The 21,298-nt window shown below is 38.2% G+C and overlaps 1 protein-coding gene across 2 annotated transcripts; it reads right to left on the reverse strand.

Annotated features, from left to right (window-relative positions):
* Positions 1-12,790: 12,790 nt before the first annotated feature.
* hnmt (histamine N-methyltransferase) lies at positions 12,791-17,972 on the reverse strand. 2 transcript variants are annotated; one of them, XM_073845713.1, is made up of 7 exons: positions 17,924-17,972; positions 16,875-17,029; positions 16,675-16,727; positions 16,447-16,554; positions 15,868-15,998; positions 14,368-14,461; positions 12,791-14,101 (listed from the first exon to the last, which is right to left on the reverse strand). In XM_073845713.1, the coding sequence occupies exons 2-7, from the start codon at positions 17,009-17,011 to the stop codon at positions 13,746-13,748; spliced, it is 879 nt and encodes a 292-aa protein (XP_073701814.1). In that variant the 5' UTR covers positions 17,012-17,029; positions 17,924-17,972; the 3' UTR covers positions 12,791-13,745. The 2 variants fall into 2 exon arrangements, with proteins under 2 accessions (XP_073701814.1, XP_073701813.1); XM_073845712.1 differs by lacking the exon at positions 17,924-17,972 and adding an exon at positions 17,288-17,909.
* Positions 17,973-21,298: the final 3,326 nt, after the last annotated feature.

Genomic DNA, 21,298 nt, shown 5'->3' on the forward strand with positions numbered 1-21,298 from the left:
GTTGGATGATTCGATGGGATTAGAGAAATTCATCCAGCAATCTCTTCGCTGTTCAGATCGCATAAAATCCTATCAGGATCATTCTGTTACTACAGCAACTGCACTCCTCCGCCCATCAACAACCGCCAACCCTCCAGAACCAGAGCCAATGATCCTCGAATCAGGAAAGATCACTGCAGCTGAGCGACAGAGAAGGCTGACCCGGGGTCTGTGCATGTACTGTGGGGCTGCGGGACATGTCCGTCTCAACTGTCCTCTTCGTCCAGTACGATCCTTGGTGAGTGGGTTGCGTTCTGAAATAGACAATATGCATCCACTGACTACCAATGTTCAGTTAACTACCCTGTCCTCTTGTGTTACAGTCGCAGCCCTCATCGACTCCGGGTCAGCGGGAAACTTCATCTCGGACACCCTCTGTCGCCAGCTCCAACTGCATACAAAAGCATCAACCACCATCTACCAGATTCAACCCATAACCAACCGAATCAACTCACAGACCCGAATTCACCGCAAATGTGAACCCATCATCCTACAAATAGGAGTTCTGCACCGTGAGGAAATTCAATTTCTGGTTCTGGAGGGCGCAACTATGGACATCATCTTGGGGCGCCCGTGGCTGGTGAAACACGATCCCATCCTCTCTTGGGGCACAGGAGAAGTGACTAAGTGGGGAAAGGAATGTACCGTCCACTGTTTTCCAGATCTTCCACGTCCGTTCCATAAACCCTTACCTGTCTACGTCACATCTGTCGAAAGTCCTATTGAGAAGCAATCAGTCCAGATCCCCGAAGTCTATTCATCATTCCAGGACGTCTTTTGTCCCAAGAGAACTTCCCAGCTACCTCCGCATCGGCCATGGGACTGCGCCATTGACCTTGTTCCGGATGCTCCAATGCCCAGAGGTAAGATCTACCCGTTGTCGCTTCCGGAGACTAAGGCAATGGAGGAGTACATACAGGAGGCTCTCAATCAGGGTTACATCCGGCCATCGACTTCACCCGCAGCGTCCAGCTTTTTCTTTGTCGCTAAAAAGGATATTCCCTCCACAGAACCTGGCCACGAAGAGGAACCCCCTCCCCCCTTGGTTCTGGACATCCAGGGGCCAACAATACTCTCTCGCTGCTATCAGATCGCTTCTGGTGGCCGGACATGGCAAGGGATGTGAGGAGGTATGTCCAAGGATGCAAGGAATGTGCGATGTCCAAGAGTCCTCGTCATTTGCCTGCAGGAAAGCTCCATCCCTTGCCCATACCGAACCGCCCCTGGTCACACCTAGGAGTAGACTTCATGACCGATCTTCCTTCATTGGATGGTAATACCTGCATTTTTGTCATTGTTGATCGATTCTCGAAATTCTGTCGACTAATACCCTTGAAAGGTCTTCCAACAGCTCTGGAAACAGCCGAGACACTCTTCAACAAGGTCTTCCGGTACTATGGTATCCCGGAAGATATCGTCTCGGACAGAGGACCTCAGTTTATCTCAAGGGTATGGAAGTCCTTCTTTAAACTCCTAGGTGTGACCGTCAGCCTCTCCTCTGGATATCACCCTGAGACCAACGGGCAGACGGAGAGGAAGATCCAGGAGGTGGGGCGGTTCCTCAGAACCTTTTGTCACGGTCACCAGGACTCCTGGAACCAGTTCCTGGGCTGGGCAGAATATGCTCAGAATTCACTGCGGCAACCAACCACAGGACTCTCCATTCCAGTGTGTGCTCGGATTCCAACCTCCACTCTTCCCCTGGAATGGTGAACCATCACAGGTACCCGCAGTGGATTACTGGTTTCGGGAGAGCGAGAGAGTCTGGGACGAGGCTCACCATCATCTGCAAAGGGCAGTGCGCAGAGCCAAGTCCACCACCGACCAGAGAAGGATTCCTGGTCCCACATACACCCCTGGGCAGAAAGTCTGGCTCTCCACATGGGACATCCGTCTGCGCCTGCCCTCGAGAAAGTTGAGTCCCAGATTTGTTGGCCCCTTCACCATCGTGGAACAGGTCAACCCCGTCACCTACAGACTCCAGTTACCACCTCAGTACAGAATTCATCCTACATTTCATATATCACTGCTTAAACCCTTTCACCAACCTGTGATTCCCTCCACAGAACCTGGCCACGAAGAGGAACCCCCTCCCCCCTTGGTTCTGGAAGAGGGATCCATTTACTCTGTCTGAGAAATCCTTCAGTCCCGACGTCGTGGTGGTATCCTAGAGTATCTCGTCGACTGGGAAGGATACGGACCGGAGGAGAGGTCGTGGGTTCCCAGAGTCGACATTCTAGACCCAGCCCTCATGGAGGAATTTCACACTAACCATCCTGAATGTCCAGCCCCTCGAGGACGAGGTAGACCACCACGACGTCGGAGGCCTCGGCCCTCAGGAGCGGGCCCTGGGGAGGGGGGTAATGTCACGGATTGGCCAGGTTCTGCCACCTCACACACACACACACACACACACACACACACAGCCGTCACACTCACCAGAGTACTAATCAGACGCACCTGCAGCCAATCATCAGTACCACATAAAAGCACACATCACACACCACTCAGTGTCCGGGCTCGTTTGCACGAAGCGGACTCATTGTGTCACTCTGCCGAGTTCACAATTCAAAACCTACCTTGCTACTTACCTGTTGATACTTACATGATTCTCGTTTGTTCCAGTCTGAAGTCTATCATCTGTTTCCAGTCAGCTGTGTGTGTGTGTGTGCCGTAAGTCTGTCTGCTGGACACCAACAGTCTGTGTGTGTGTGCTGCTCGAAGTTCTCCTCCCGTCGTTCCTGCCAAGGAAAGATCTACAATCAAACAACTTATCTACACACTGAAGATCATCATAAGAACTGTTATACTTACCCGGTTCTGCACGTCACCATCTTCAAATTGCTCTGCTGAAATAAACCTTGTCATTATTAACACTTACCTCTCTCATTAGTCTGCTTCCGTAACAATAAGCATATTAGATTGATTTCTGAAGGATCATGTGACACTAAAGTAGTAGTGACTGCTGAAAATTCAGCTTTGCAAAATTGCAGGAATCATGTGAATGAATTACACTTTAAAATATATTTAAATAAAATTTAAGTTTGTATAATTGTAAAAATATTTTACAATATTATTAATAATCTGTTACACAAGAACACAATAAAGCTTTGTTATAACTGTATTTAATATTTATACTTATTTAATATGTATACTTATTTAATATTTATCTTATTTAATATGTATTTTTCTCAGTTGGAAGTTGAACTTGCATTCTAGAGATGAACATATGTTAAGACACAAAACATCGTTTTCAGACAGAATCTAGTGTAAAGGCTTGCATTAAAATGAAGTAGAGATGCATTATGCATGCTTCAGGCTGTTATGATGTTTCCAGTGTAAAAAAGAAGACATCTGGTTAAAGAAGCATTTCATGTTCTCTGAGTAAAATATCATTACTACGCAGTGCATTTTGGCCATCATTACCTTTCAATATTGCAGTACTGCTGGCATTCACATTTTGGATATTAACAATACAGTACATTTGCATAATGTGCTGCATGCCTAGGTATAGATATAAGCATAGTCTGTACATTCTACTAAGGCAGGGAATTCCTGTCCACACTACAGATGTCCAGTTTTGAGCTACGGCTGCTGAAAAGCAAAAGAAATTGTGCTTTATTGAACTGGAGCTTGTCAGCATTTTCGGAGAGCTAGTAAAGTATAATTGTGTCATCCTTTACAAAGCAGTGTTGGGTTGACAGCAGCCACAGAAGCCTCATTACTCTGTGTTTTATAGGGCTGTTTGAGGATGGCAAGATCGTTTGGTGATGAATAATGTCTTTCTCACTGGGAGCTACAGTAAAACATACAACAGCACCGGCTCTGCCAAAGATACATGGATCATCTCGAATGAGATCAGGTCCACGGAGGAATTAAGTGCGGCTTTCGTCTGACACCCCTCGACGTGCATATGGCCAGGAGAGAGTGGATGAACAGAAAATATTTTGAGCCGCTTGTCGAGGGGGTGGCAGACGGACAGTTCACGAAGAAATTAAACACAGCAACACCTGGTCAAAAAAAAAAAAAAAAACACCAGGAAAGACACTGAAATAATAATCTATTTAGCCATCTTATCAGGACAGACATAATAATACAATTTAATTACAAATGTATTTGGTTTCCTATCCTTAAGGAAATGAAACACCAGAATATATTTGTACTGTATATTATACCTATTTTCTTAATGGCAAGAATTAGCCAAGAAGAATGAAGATATTTCCCATAAAAGGCTTGTTACCTGAATGATCCACAGCTGGGATTTTTTTGTCTAGTTAAACTGCCTGCTGTTCTTCAGAAAAATCTTTCAGGTCCCAGGATTTCTTTGGTTTTTCAGCATTTCTGTGTATTTGAACGATTTCCAACAATGACTGTCTGATTTTAAGATCCATCTTTTCACACCGAGGACAACTGAGGGACTCATATGCAACTATTACAGAAGGTTCTGATGCTTCAAAAGGAAACAAAATGCATTAAGAGCCAGGGGTGTAAACTTTTGAACAAAATTAAGATTTGTAAATCTTTCTTATTTTGACTAAATATCAATATTTTTTCATTTAGTACTGCCCTTCAGAAGATACTTAAAAGTTTTCCAGAAGACAAAATAAGTTACATTTACCCTTATCTTCAAATTTTTCACCCCCCAGCTGTTAATGCATCGTTTTTCCTTCTGAAGCATCAGTGAGTGTTTTAATCTTTTGTAATAGTTGCATATTACTGAGTCCCTCAGTTGTCCTCGGTGTGAAAAGATGTATCTCAAAATCATACAGTCATTGTTGGAAAGGGTTCAAATACATAAAAATGCTGAAAAACCAAAGAATTTGAGGGACCTGAAAGATTTTTTTTTTTGTAGGACATACTGTGGGTTTAACTGTTCAGGACAAACAAGGGACTCATGAATAACTATCACACACACACACAAAAACAAAAAAAAACATCTGTGGATCATTCAGGTAACAACACAGTATTAAGAATCAAGAGTATGTAAACTTTTGAAAGAGGTCATGTTTAAAAATTAAACTATATTTTCTCTCTTGACTATATGTAAATGTCTTTTATGTAAAACATCTTATTCAGGTCAGCACTAAATAAAAAATAACATGCATTTTGTATGATCATTCATATTTTGGTAAAATAATTTACATTTTGCAGATTCTGCAAGGTATGTAAACTTTTGACTTTAACTGTATATTTAGCAAAAATGCTCCTCTCCAGAGTTAATTTTTTAATATGTTTTCTTCTATTATTGTGACGTTAAGTGACATTGTTTACAAGCTAGAGTATTATACTGACATCTTTGCACGGTTCAAACACTGATTGAGCGATTACATGAGATAGGATACAGATTTTAGTAAGTTGTACTCTTTTTTTTTTTTTTTTTACCATACCTTTAGATGTTTTATTCATGTTTATTTTGTGATGAAACTGGTATTAAAGCAGAGCAGATGATCAGTTCACGTGGACTTCGCACTGGCGCTTCTCTTGAACTGAGGTGCTACAGCGATCTGTCACTCCACATTAAACAGCTCAAAAATGGCATCTATTGTTTGAATACTATAATAAAATGGACAGAATTTAACATCTGAGACTTTGTTTCATATCAAAAGTAATAAAGCACAAAGCTTATTGCGATTAATTGGATGGGTTACAATGTTCGTTCATTAACTGAAAACAGGCTATAGACTAATCGTTTCTTGGGATTTAAGAATTGATATAAATTAAAATCAAGAAATCAATATTTTTTTTACCCAGCCCTAATAGTACCTATTTGCAGTATCATGAATTATTTTTCATTATGCGATAACCATTTAACAATCCTTGCAAATAAGGATGTTTTTGCTGTGTCTCAGACCTCAGTGGAGCTGTAAACAGGTCTTATAAATCCAAAACAGGCTCATTTGACAGTTTAATGGAAGTCTTCATTAATTTTCTCCTGGAAACACATAGTGGGCTGAATCAAAAACGAAGAGCAGTGGAACTTTATTAGATGTTATTAAGGCAGGGAGCCACTCCTGAGACCCCAGACTTCAAATAATGTATTAAGTTTGAAACTTAATTTTGTATGCACAATTGAACGGGGGGTCCCGGGAGGAAGAAAAGATTTAAGATCCACAGAATGGCTATATGATGGGAATGGGTTTTAATATTACCAAAGTTAAAAACGCGATACGATTAAAAGAATGAAGCAGATCTTCCATTACTTTGCTGAAGGAACCGAGCCCTGGATATAAGATCCTTTTAAACTGATTTGCCCCAAAGTTCGCCTGAATAGACTCTGGGTTTGATAGACAGGCAATGCCAATGAATTAGAGTATAATGAAATCTGAAGTGAAAATAAAAATGTCATTTCAAAGGAAAAACGATCCAGTGAACATTGTTTTGAAGCTTCATCAGCACAAGGCCCGTTATGCAAGACATGATTTTGGGGGGAAAAGGATCAATGGAGCATTGTTAAGGAGGCCTGCAGCATTATATATTGACTAAACGAACAGCTGACAGTGAGTCTTAATTAAGCCAACACACACCGGTCTGCCTTAAGAGCTGCCTTATGGCTCGTGCTAATTAACTCCAGCAATGCACCATCGCTCAGCCCTTAAACGTGCACAAACACCTGCAAAAGTTCCCCTGCAAATCACTCATTCACACACGTCATGTAAAATAACAAATTGCTCCAGGATTCATGAAGTGATTTTCAATGATATTCATCTCTGATAGAAATCAAAAGATAAATTGGGTTAATTAATAAACTGTGCATAATGATTCCATTTAAACTGTCCGATTAATAACGTTTTATAACCATGATGTATTATTAACAAATCGTAAATCACTGCAGTCTGAGTTAATCTCCCCCATTCATTCAAGCCATCCTGAAATGAATGTTTTTTCTTTGTGCTCCCACAGTCTTGCTCTAGATTAATGAGCTAAGTCTAATCTTGATTATGGCACAACGAACTCCCATAATTCCTGCCTCGATTTCCTTTTTCACAGTCAGGAAAACTTATTTCGACTCTTCAATCTCCTGCAGCATTTCCAGGTGCCTGGCTGGTTCATGAACCCGACTGCACTGGAGTTACAAAGAGAGTCTGGAAGCACTAGCCCATCAGTGTGCGATTTCACTGGCGTCCTCCAATAGGTAATAGAGGCAGAAGGCAGAAATCATCAATCAAAAGGCAGGTCACCATTCATAGCCATCTCAGGACGGGCACTATATAACCGCAGCTGCTAAACAGCACTAATTTCCCAGAATGAAATACGCTGCGGCCACAGCGGCCATTTGCAGGATTTGTATTGGAGGCCATATTTCAAGGTCATGCTTTGCCTTCTGCCTATTAAAGCCTGTTTGAAACACTGAAGGGGCAGTTTATGTCTCGCTGGCTTCTCGCTGAGGTCTACGCACCGGCGCGATGGCTGATGTAAAGAGCGCTGAGTGATGAAAGAGGAGGGAGAGGGGAGGGAAAGGGAGGAAAAGAAATGATCGAAGGAAAAAGGAGGAGGAGGAAAGGAGTTCCAGTTAAATGTGGATTAATGGACAATGGCCTTTTTTCACTCTCAATGAGATTCGAGCATCGCTGCGATGTAAGTGTTGCTCACAGAACAGCCGGATCGATGCAGTGTAATATTTAAAACTCAAAGTGAGTTCAAAAGATCAAAAAAAATCTCTCAATGGTCTGTTTTAGGTCAATATAGTGACAAAGCAGGAAGCAGTTCTAAATTCTATACTGAATTGTTTATATATTGCATTTTATTGTTGAGTTTTCATGTAAAATATAATAATTGTAATTACTTGTATAGTAATTAAAAATATTATATTAGTATATTAAAAGTACATGTACTTGTCATGTATACACTGAAATATTTAGCTCAAATGCTTAGTAAAGAAAGTTAAACTTGTAAATTAAGCATTTTTAATGTTTTGAATCAGTAATATCTTCTTGAGTTTATTTTTGACAAAATGTTTGGAGACTGCATTGTTTTATCAACATGTCGTCACATGCACCAGTCTGTTTTTCTCAAAACACGTGTCAGCTTTTTGCACGCACGCTGAGGTAAATACAAATTAGGGTGACTATCTTTCTCGGGGCAGGTGTGTATTGCAATGTTAGGAAACAATAAACGCAGTTTAAAATTCTTTGCACTTGGTTACTTAGTCGATCCACTGCGCATATGCGCACAGTTATTAATTTGAGTCATGCTGCAAACTTCTTAATTCAGTCTACTGTTGTTTTCAGTTAGGATATTGTGTTCATTACTCTGATTCAATCTGTGCAGCACTGGGGAAACTCGGCTAAACTAGTAGCAGGTGTTGTTCTTATTGGAAAATGACTGTCTAATTCTTCACATAATTTCTACTAATGCGTCTGTGGTTTTGGGTGAAGGCATGAGATCACAATGAACCTCCTTCCATGTTTACCCTTGTATACAGACTACAAATGGGGCATGAACACTATGCACAGCATGAATGCTCGGCCTCACTTGGAGAAATCATGTAGGCTTAACGTTTGGAACAACTGCAGCGCCACCTGCTGGCTAACCTCATAATCACATCTACCAGTCCATCGCCATATGCAAACATATGGACAAGTTACACTCCACTCATTCCAGAGCAACTGTGCTCATTCATCCGTACCTCAGAGCTGAAGTGTTTAGCCCCTGCCGGCAGAATGACCCCTGCACTTCTGTGAAGACTTGATCACTGTCAGCATTCGGCTGCAATATGAAAACAAACCTCTGCAGAACTTTCCAGACTAAAGACAAAGGAAAAGATAAACAGGTCATGGTACATTAAATGCACTAAATTTAGTCTATTAATTGTTTATTATTTACTTGTATCTTCACATTAGACTACAATATTACATGGTTTCTGCAGCGCCAGTTCAGACAGATGGTGGTTTATACAACTGACATTTTTTAGATTTGTTTAGCTTTATTGCTTTTAGACTAGTATATTATTCCATCAAACATCTATTTTCTGTTACACATAGGGTTGCCACCCGTCCCTTAAAATACGGAATCGTCCCGTATTTGAGAATGAAATTGCGCGTCCCGTTTTGAATCAATACGGGACGGGTTTTGTCCCGTATTTTTTATAATTTTTTTAAAAGCAGCGTCTCATGCAAATACTCACTGCGGTAAAGCCAGCCGCGGTTCAGAAAAACACGGTCAAGCCAGCCGCGATTGATTTTAATTGTGCGCGCATATTACAGTGATTACGGTAGTTTCAGAAACAACACAGAGAGAACGCGCTTGCAGAGCGCTTTTCATTTAGACGCCCAGGACTGAGAGATAATACTACAAAGTGCTCGTGAATTTTTACTTACTTATTTATTTGCATTTCTGCTTTAATATCCGTTTTATTTATTGGTGTACTTGACGGTTCTTTTCTGAGAAATCGGACATTATTAGACTTTAGAGTCTAATAAGTAGAAAAAACAAAACAATGATCAGTTCTTATTCAGGACGGCCCATATTATATGCAAAACTCATATGAAACCTTTTTACTGCAGCATTTTTGAGATATGGGACATTATTACATTTTAACGGGATATATAGACCCCATTTCTAAAAAGTAGAAAAAAACAATGATCAGTTCTTATTCAGGACGTCCCATATTATATGCACAACTCATATGAAACCTTTTTACTGCAGCATTTTTTTTTTACCCCCCCGAATGCGTCCCTTATTTTGGGGTATTAAAAGTGGTAACCCTAGTTACACATATGTACTGTGTGCATCACCTGTTAGTCACGTTTAACATACACATGAAAGGAAATGCAAATATTAGTCACAAACAGATCACTTTTAATGATTTTCAGTTGCACTGGTATAAACATGTTTTATAAATGCTATAAAATGCACAAAATGCATCTATGCCACTTGGTAAACTCAAACAGATAGTTCACCCAAAAATTCTGTCATTAATTACCCACCCTTATGTCGTTCCAAACCTGTAAGACTTTCATTTATCTCCGGAACACAAATTAATAACACAAATTTTTGATGAAATCCAAGTGCTTTCTGACCCTGCATAGGCGGCAACTGACACATTCACTGCCCAGAAAGGTAGTGAGGAGATTGTTAAAATAGTCCATGTGACAACAGTGTGTCAACCGTAATGTTTTTAAGCTACCAGAATAAATTTTGTGTGCAAAGAAAACTAAAAAAATGACTTTATTCAACAGTTTCCACAACACATGCGTGTTCTTCCTAACTTTTTTGGCTTGGCAACGTTTCAGTTGCATTGCTTGTCTATGCAGGGTCAGAAAGCTCTCAGATTTCATCAAAAATATCTTAATTTGTGTTCTGAAGATGAACAAAGGTCTTACGGGTTTGGAACGACATGAGGATGAGTAACTAATGACTGTTCAATTTTAGGTGAACTATCCCTTTAAGTTAGTGTTGATTCACTCTGATGACTTGGTTTTAAGCTATTTGCTTTTGATTGTCTTTGGCTTTGGTTCCAATGAGGAGGCATTATTGGAGACTGCAGGCACTATAATTTGCACTTCAGAATAACTTTATATTGTTGTTATAACAGGAAGTTACTTCAATTAGGCTACTGTATGCAAACATTGCCAGTAGATGGAGACATGATGTATTGTTGCAGTGTGGCCCACAGGAAACGGTCACTTAAAATGCAAAGTGTTTTCCTTCTGCAGTCCTGTTCAGAGAAGGGCAAACTGCAGAAACTATCAAAGCTGCATGCAATAATTGATGCTGCAGTACGCTGTCTTAATTAGAAATGTATATTACCAGGGGCCTCATTTATAAAGACTTGCGTAGAAACCATCCTTGATTTTATCTAAGAACTTTTCTGATTTGATCGTAAGAGCGATTCAGAGAAACGAACGTACACACGAAATCCATGCGTATGCCAGTCATTCGGTTATAAATCACAAATGATTGTGGAATTGTGTGCAGCTGAATGTTCCGCCGTCGAAACGCCCCTGCTTAATTAATTAACATATAAAATGAGCTCATTCCTAAAGCAAAAACTCTGTGACAATGGCAAGTAAAAAGAAGCGCAAGAAATCAAATTATAGTGAGGCTGAACTATCTGCAATACCAGGCATTACCACAAGGAAACGGTCGTACGCCAAGCTGGAATCTGACGTGGAGATAAGTACTTTTCCACGTCAAAGACGGTTTTTATAAATCTGTACTTTGACGTGGATTTGATCGTACGAACACTCTAAGATCAAATCAGTGCGTAAGAAAGTTTTATAAATGAGGCCCCAGAGCAGAGAACATAATGAATTAGCTTAAGATAACTTTGTCTGCAGAATAGTAAAGTCATTTACCCAGAAGGTACCAATTTGCGTTTTATGTTAAAATACTCTGATCATATCCACCTTATTTTTTCGTAAGAGCAGGCGTGGCCATTTGTAAAGTTTATGGGTCTGGCTTATTGGCGTCCAGCTATTTAGCTGTACAAAACAGCTCGTTTTGCTGCTTGATATTGCAAATTGGTGTGTCTTACTATATTATTTTAAGGTATCTTAATTATGAACACACTGGTTTGTAGTGCAAACAGATTTACGTTGTTATTCTTCTCTTATTTCCCTATAGCGGCTATAATGAACCGAAAGTCTCGCCCATAGGCTTACTCAGCATTGAAGAATAAAGTGACAAAAACAGAAATGTACTCACGACTAGGTTGTTCCAGACCGTATAAGGTTTTCTTCCAAAGACAACAAAAATGCGTTTGGCTAAATACAGCACAATATAACTGTTACATCGTGACTCGCTGCTTAAAAAGCACCAACAAGTGTCAGCAAAAAGTCCTTGTGAACCGCGGTTCTTTTTCGAAGTGCTCTGATAAGTTGAAGTAAAAAACCAACGTTCTTTAAAGTGTCATTGCTCTCTTGTTTGCCATCCAGTTCCAGTCCAGTAGTTGGCGGAAATGCACCTTTTACCGCAATTATTGGTAGAAGAATAAAATGGCATGTTTCAAATTGTTTTGATCATTCTGTATACTACATGGTGGTAATGTTACCCTGCTGAAAAAACAGCATATATTAGGTATGTTTTGGTGCTGGGATGCTGGTTTTAGCTGGTTTATGCTGGTCCTTTGCTGGTTTATGTTGGTCCTTTGCTGGTTTATGTTGGTCCTTTGCTGGTTTATGTTGGTCCTTTGCTGGTTTATGTTGGTCCTTTGCTGGTTTATGTTGGTCCTTTGCTGGTTTATGTTGGTCCTTTGCTGGTTTATGTTGGTCCTTTGCTGGTTTATGCTGGCCCTTTGCTGGTGTATGCTGGTCCTTGACCAACAACATGACCAGCATAAACCAGCAAAGGACCAGCATTAACCAGCTAAAACCAGCATCCCAGCACCAAAACATACCTAACCAGCATATGCTGTTTTTTTCAGCAGGGTAGTCAGATGAATTTACCATTTATCATTTTTTAAATGAACGGACAAACAAATGAATGTCATACAGCCATTTGTAATTCTCTGAGCCTTACAGCAAAGGTGCGAGCTAGAATATAAACTCAGTCAAGCTGGTTAAATTCTGTCTTTCTGCAGTCAACAAAGACCTCTGTGTCGATGTCCTTCAGATTCAGTGCTGTACTATCGGATTCTGACATTTTCAAGACAGGCTCGTTTTAACTTACTCCTTTTTTATAATAGCATGGCTGAATTTCATCAAGCTGCTTCATTATACAATCCTGAATGTCTTTTCAGAGACACAAATGACTTTCAGTGTGAAGTTTTAAAGGATGTTTGGTGCAGTATATGGCTCAAAAAACTTCTAAGTTAATCATGTGATGTTTTATTGTATTGTCATGTGGGACAGATATACAGATATGTTGATAAACAAAAGACAATATTCAAGTTACTTTACAATAATACTGTAAGCAAACACAAAGAGAAGGCAGTGCTATTTTAACAACCCCTCTACACTCAGTAATCAAGTCAAACTGGTAGTAGATTCAAGTATATGTATTTTTAACTTTGAACAACCTTTGTCCTGTCTAGTTAGGCATTAAATATCTCTACACACCTAAATGAGGCATAAGGTCACAACAACACAACTAGTCACCAAACAATCTCATCTCTTTCATCATAAAGACGGTTGTAGTAAAACCAACAGTGTGACCCTGTAAGTTAATAAGTCAACATTCAAAAGTTGTACTTTGCTGCTTAGACAAGTTTCACAAAGTATGTACATAGTTACTCGTATTGGAGTTTGTGCGACAAGATCTCTTTATGACCGGTCACCTACATAGGCCTTCATTAAAACAGTTTTGTTTGATGTTGATGCAGTCTAATCTGTGCATTGTTCTCTACAGTTGTTCCTTTTCCTGTTTGTTCACCCATAACAACATCATTATGTTACAATAATACATTCTCTAGCACAGCAATTACCTTGAATGAGGAGACAATAGTTTAAGGCTGTTGAATGAATGCATTTAAATATATGCACTTGTTACAATAAGCCACATTTCTTATTCTCTCTGCTGGAAGAAGTGCAGAAACAGAACATTTCTAAAGATGCAAAAATACAGAAAAATAATTCATACAATTGTACACATCTGTCTAGAAAATAGAATCATTATTCTTAATCCTTATCAGAAAATCACAAACATCTGGAAAAGTCATGTAGTCTTTCAATATTATTGACATTGTGGACAATGAGGGGCTTTGAAGTCAAAAAGGTTGAGAAGCAATGTATATTCTTGTGCAGGTGAGATATAAAGGAGTCTTGGAGCTATGGCTCAACCACTAAGACTCCCAGGTTGTTGTTGAATATGATCCTGCCATCCACCTCTTTACTGCAGTCAGGATGTCTCAGCAAGTCCAGTACTCCTTTCTTCAGGTCTTCAGGAGCATTCTTACTGAACTCTATGACCTCAGTAAGAAAATCCAGCAGCAGTTCTCCCACCTGGTCTCCCTCAGTGAAGCACTCTGTGATGTCCATCTGGGACAGAAGCTCATAGTTCTGGTAGGGGATGCCCTCAGTATCCAGAAAGGTTTTTATATCTCCTGTAGTAACACACTGGCTGATCTCAGTTTTACAGAGTTGTTTCCTAAAAGTTGTCCATAATTTTCCCCATCCACTCTCACCTGCAGTATGCAGAAGAAGAAATTAGGTCATTTTTTTCTTAAACAGAACAGATTTTTTTTTTTACATTTTAAACCTGCTGTGCTGTCCTATAAAGGTAAAATTTTTAAACAATTTTTGGACTTTGATTACGCCTTTCACAGAACATTTTCTCGGAACCTGAGCATAACCTGTCATCCGAAGTCCATTTAAGCAAAATGTATACTTACTTGAATGCTATATTATTTAGTTTTTGCACCTTGGCAAAGTTTTAAAGTTTTTACTGTACCTGACACCAAAATGATTAAGAGTTTCCCATCTTTGTGTAGAAGACTCCGAAAAAATGAGACAGTGGCCTCTGGATCTTTGACGTAGTACAGCATCTGTTAAACAGACTGATATTAATGTTCTACAAAAACAACAAAACGTGTTTACATTCGGATGTCAATAATATCACTTTAAATCGGTGCATAAAATCAATTTAAAGGATTAGTTCACTTCCAGAATAAAAACTGAAGGTCCAAATTGCAGTTTCAAGGGCTCTACACCAAGGAATAAGTGTCTTATCGAGCGAAACCATCTGTCATTTTCTTAAAAAAAAAATACAAATTTCTCTACTTTTTAACCACAAATGCTCATCTTGCCACCACAAAAGTCCACTATATGGATAAAAATCCTGGAAAGAAAAGAAAAAAGAAATAAAAGAAAAAGAAAAAAGATTTTTTAGAAAAGAAAGTGAACTTCTTTAAGTTCATGAAATGAAATGAAAATGTCATTTGTCTGCAGACTTATTCAATAATTTAGTCGACTTAGGACCCTTCCCTTTCCTAATCGACTGCAAACTCACATTAAAATCTGCCTACATCCAATAAACCACTAATAAACAGAATCAAGTCCCCATCCTACATTAATGTCTTCTTTGATAATCCAATTCAGTCGAAGTACATCACAAAATGGAAGACAAGATCTGTCGTTACTTCCTTAAAGGTGCCATAGAATGGAAAACTGAATTTACCTTGGCATAGTTAAATAATAACAGTTCAGTACGTGGACATGACATACCATGAGTCTCAAACACCATCGTTTCCTCCTTCTTTTATAAATCTAGTATTTGCAAAAGACCACCGAAAAATAGGTCAATTCCAACATAACAGACTGTTACGCAACATCCCCGAGATCGTTAATAGTTACGCCTCCAACATTTGCATCGCCCAATCATCAGTAACGTCAGCACATCAGTTAAACAAGGCGAGCCACTGAAGGGACACGGTTAGCTTAATGCTAGCGCTAGCCTGTTACATTGCAATACATAGGATTTTACTTACCACATAAACAGAGAAATAACTGCCTGATGATGGAGAATGATGGAGAAGAAGCACTCCCTCTGCGTTGTAACTTTACACAGAGCACATGCGATCACAGTAATCACACTAAAATGTCGGCGATTCAAAACGGCAGATTCAACAAACCGCATATTAAAAGCGGCTAGAGCTCCTGATTAAATATATATTTTTATCCATGTGCGAGCTATAGAGTTGAGCCGGTCTGTGAAACATCCAATCAGAACAGAGCTCATCATTATTATTCATGAAGCTTCCAAATAAGGCAGTAACAGAGCATTTCATTCTAGGGGCAAATTCTAGGGTTGTAAATGGACCTGTAAAACCATTTCTGGAGATTTTTTGCCCTTTCCTATGCCATATACCTTCTATGTAGATATCAGAGAACAATTTAAAAATGTTGTATAAATGCATTCTATGGCACCTTTAAGATCGCAACATCTCCAAACCTGTATCATGTGAATGAAGTCCATCTTTTTCCCAGGGTTCTTCTCTTGCCAGTGTTTTTCAAATTCAGATGCCGTCATCTTATTCCACTTAAAGTTAATATGATCAAGATCTGGAGTTGTTGAGACCCGAACTAAACAGAAAGAACAAAAGAAAGAAAAACAGCATATATAACCATTAATTGGTAGATTTAGCAGAAGCATATATGATTAGCTTAAGGGTTAAGGATAGTTCACACAGTCTGTCATTAATTACTTACCCTCGTGTCCGTCTTTGGAGCACAAATTAAGATATTTTTGATTAAATCTGAGAGCTCTCTGTCCCTCCATAGACAGCAAGCGCACCAGAAAGGTACCAAGAACATAAACAATGCATGCTGTGGTACTCTCCAAAATGGCACTAGGGTGACGCGGACAAAAAGAATTGCTCTTGGATTTCATCAAAAATATCTTAATTTGTGTTCCAAAGATGAACGAAGGTCTTACGGGTTTGGAACGACATGAGGGTGAGTAATTAATGGCAGAATTTTCATTTTTGGGTGAACTATTTCTTTAAATGAGCATCAATAAAATGACTGATACCTTTATATTTGTGCAGCATGTCGACGCTTGGCTCCACCACTTCATTGTCGACTTTGACATGTGGATATTTCAGTCGTAGCTGAGCAAGCATCTCTAAATCAATCTCGCCTGGGAATTAGATGAATATGGACAAGTGAGAACTCTGTTAGGTATTAAAATCTGATATACTGTATGAAATGATAACATAAACAAGAATTGTTAATAATTCAGTCGTTATGAAAAGTATACCTGCTCCACTCCCTACTCCCATCACATTGAAAACAGATCTCCCCCCTCCAATGCTGCGGAGAGAGCGAGACGGAACATAATAAAGGCAAGATAATATTATAATATCTTGTCATTGTTAAATCTGCTGGCACACTCTGTATTACAAATCTAGGACAGGCTAAATGAATAAAATATGACATTCATCAAGAACGATAAAGCACCTTGTCAGTGTGTCTGGTAGCGTATTATGAATGAAGTCCTGCATGCACTGGTGCTCTGATGAGCGCTCCAGAAAAAGCTCAAATGATTTGAGGTATCTTGGATAATCTTCCACAAGCGATCTGAATGGAGCTGCCATGGTTTTCACCTGCTGAAACTGGTGTTTTAGAATAATAACATGAGTTATGAGTTCACCCAAAATGAAAAAAAAATTGAAAGATATTATGAGACATTATCTGGTTTTTCTTAATCCATACAGTGGAAGTCTATGGTCAAGAAAACAGTTTGGTTACTAATATTCTTCAAAATATCTTCTTATATGTTCCACAGAAGAAATAAAATCATACAGGTTTGAAATGACATAAGGTTGAGTAAATGATGACAGATTTATTCATTCATCTAGTCATTTATATACCTTTAAGTGCATACAAGAAAGACATGTTCCTTTCCTGGAAGAACATTTCCTATTAACCAATCACCAATCTGATGAGAGTCAAACTGGTTTTAAGGGCAGAGTTAGGGTATAGAGAAAAACTGTTTTTGGATTTTAGGAGTTGGGTTATGGCAGTGGACACAATCTTCAACTATTTTCAGTATCTGTGGTAACAAAACAGGTATAATTGAACAGTCTGAAGTAACTAAACAAAATGAGACATTTAAACTAATACAAAATAATAAGAAATTCATTGCAATTCAATCTCAGTTATGCTTATAATATAATTTGCAATGAAACATGCATATTTTCTCAACTCGATGCATGAATAAAACGTGTTACATTTATGAATAACGACTTATTCACTAGTTAAGTGTCAAACAGTCATCTCAGCAATTTAACATTTACGTCCTGCGTTATATTCAGATTAACATGATGATGAGATCATATTCATCAACAGGTTCATTGAGAGCGTGACGCACTGCTTCGCTCCCATTTGTAGAACTGTTTCATTATTTCTAACGTTAAGTCTAGGTGACTGACACTGTGTATGCGCCGTTGTCTCTATACATCCGTGCTCTAATAACATGGAGAAAGCAGAAGTTTGCCGCGGCTTACCTTCCCTTCTCTCCGTTTTCACACTGCCAGTGGGACTCTGGGCCGCCGCACATCCAGACAGAGATGAGCCCCGCCCATCATGACAAGGCCCCGCCCATATCCTTAAAGACGCAGTGCTACACAAGACAAGCCAAAATAAATAAATAAATAAATAGCCAGGACCTTAGATGCTCTTAAAATTTCAGTTGACAGGCGATGTTCTGAAATATAACAACATATATTAGTTAGTATATTAGTGTATTAGTTTTTATCTCATTGGCTAGACAACAATTTAAGTGAAAAATCATGGCTCTCCACTACTTAACATTATGCTTTAGTATTAGGCTGCTCACCAGCCCAAATATTTATTTTATTACTAAACACATTTACATTTTTTTTCATACATTTAAAAACTTCCTGTAGACTGTATCACATACTACGAAGTCATCTACATGTCACTTGACAGGAAGAGAAAATAATTAAACTGAGACAACGTCTTCAGCTCATTGCTGCCCTCATGTGTTCATCAGTGGGATTTCACTTCTATGATTTCCTCGCACGTTATAATTTTCCTTGAACATCTTGGAACTACACGCGAAAACGTAACACAAAACACTTAGTTTACGTTAAATCAATGTTATTGAACTAGACCACATAATGACAAGCAGGCCAGTATTATTCATGCCTGAGAACAAGGTTGTGAAATAAAATTAGTATTCATCCATTCATTCAGTTTATCCTTGCTAATAAACAACTGGCAGCAGTACAGACAAAAATAAACGATAAGACTGAGCACCAATCCGACATAAAATATCAAGAATAGACATGTATTCATTCAAATCTTACAGAAACAATAGAATATTACATATAGGCGTATAATAGTGTAACATGCACGAAGTTTGGCGGCCTTTGTGGAAAAAAGGATGTTTGTATCGTATTTTTTTGATAGCTAGCCTACATCAGTTAAAAGTTTGAAGTTTAAATCGGCATTGATGGAAATGTTATGCACTAGTCTGGCCCTCATCATTTTGATCCAAATATGAAAGAAACGAGAACAAGACAAAAATTCAGTGATCATTCTTTAATCTGTCTCTTACCATTTTCTTTATTACATGAAACAGATAAAGCAATTTTCCCCACTTCTCTTCTCAGTCAGTTTGATCATGTCAAACTTTGTTAAACAGATTTGGCTTCTGGTGAATAGAAATTCATGATTAAAACGAGAGAACCCACAAAGATTCATGGGAAATCTTCGGCAGAATTATTAAAGCTTAATGGAAAAATTAAGGCTGACAGAATCACACCACCCAGACACGTGTCCCCTAGGTGGCACTGACAAGTCTGGTTAAATTCATCTCATCCTTGAGCAGAAATGACAGGCTTTACTAATAAAAACTGATTAAACAAAAGATTTAAACGATTCAACATCCTGAAGTGGAAGGATTTGATGGGCTGCTGTGTGATGAAGGCCAGACAACAGAACATTTAACACAATTCAATTTACTTCAGATACTTTTACTTCACATGTTATTCATACAATAACAGGGCTGTTTCTGTTATAATATCCGCTTTGGTCCATCTGTTTCTGTTTTCCATCTTTCATCTAAGTGTTCATCTTGCTCCATCTGCTGGTTCATGATGGAAATTAAAAATGAAATATGGACTGAATCGAGCCTCTATTAATGAGCATGAATATTGTTTCATAAGGACAGTCTTATTAAAGGAATAATTTAGCCAAATGCAGTCTCTTCTGCTCACCAAGAAATATTTTTACTATTTGAAATAACTGTTTTCTATTTAAAATGTAATTTATTCCTGTGATCAAAGCAAAATTCATCAGTACCCCAGTCTTCAATGTCACATGATCCTTCAGAGATTATTCTAATATGCTGATTTGCTGTTCAATAAACCTTATTTTTATTATCAATATTTAAAACAGTTGATTACACTTTTTCTTTGATGTATAGAAGGATCCAAAAATCTGTATTTATCTGAATTAAAAAGCTTTTGTAACATTATACACTATACAAATTCAAAAGCTTGGAGTCAGTATATGTCTTTTTTATTTATTATTTATGTCTGTATTTATTTACTTGTGAAAGAAATGATAGAAATGTATACCTTTATTTAGCAAGGATGCTTTAAATTGATTGAAAGTGATGATAAAGACATTTGTAATGTTACAAAAGATTTCTATTTAAGGTAAATGTTATTCTATTGAACTTTCTATTTATCAAAGAAACCTAAAAAAAATCTACTCAGCTGTTTTCAACAAAATAATAATAATAATAATAATAATAATAATAATAATAATAAATAATAAATAATAATAATGTTTTTTGAGCAGCAAATCAGAATATTAGAATGATTACTGAAGGATCGTGACCGGAGTAATGATGCTAAAAATTCAGCTTTGAAATCACAGAAACAAATTACATTTTAAAATATATTTAAATAGTAAAAAATATTTCACAATTTTACTGTTTTTGCTAGACTTTGGATCAAATAAATGTAGACTTGGTGAGCAGAAGAGACTTCTTTAAAAAAAACATCAAAAATCTTACTGTTCAAAAACGTTTGACTGGTGTATAATAATTAGTTAAAAATGTACTTTCCCTCAGATCATCCAAGATATAGATGAGTTTGTCTGTTCATATAAACTGGAGAAATTTACTCACCAACAGATCCTCTGCAGTGAATGGGTGCCACCATAAAGAGAGTCCAAACGACTGTTGTGTATGTTTTTAAGTAATTTTTATATACCGTTGCTTTCGACAAAATCAGTGGACTCTCATTCTGACGGCACCCATTCACCGCAAAGGATCCATTGGTGAGCAAGTAATGCTAAATTTCTCATAAAACTGTTCCAGTGAAGAAACAAACTCATCTACATCTCGGATGGCCTGAGCGTGAATACATTTTATTAATTAATTAGTTAGGTATGATTTAAAAGACAAACAAAAAATGTGTTGACAGCTATGAACTTAAAGATAGTCTATGGTACAAAGGCACAACCCTGCTGAAAAATAAAAACAATTTCAGAAATGTAATGATTTCCACTACAAATACCATTACAAACATTACAAACCATCAACTTTCAACCATTGCAACCCATTCAAAAATAGTTTTCTGTAGTGTGTTTTGAGATATTCCATTAGGATTTAGTTGCAAATTACCAGTAGAAACCCACAGGGTCCATTACAGCTTCCATTAAAACCAATACAACTCCCATTATAACCAGTAAAACCATTACGAATTCTGTGATGGTGTCTATTGTTTTTTTCAGTAGGGAACATTTACCTCACTTCTGTCCAAGTAGCTGAAATCACCATCCATCCTTGATGCAGATTAAAATATGATTAACGAGCAACATTTTCCACAGAGTATCACAATTTA

The sequence above is a fragment of the Garra rufa genome, chromosome 8 (assembly GCF_049309525.1).
Source record: "Garra rufa chromosome 8, GarRuf1.0, whole genome shotgun sequence".
NCBI lineage: Eukaryota > Metazoa > Chordata > Actinopteri > Cypriniformes > Cyprinidae > Garra > Garra rufa.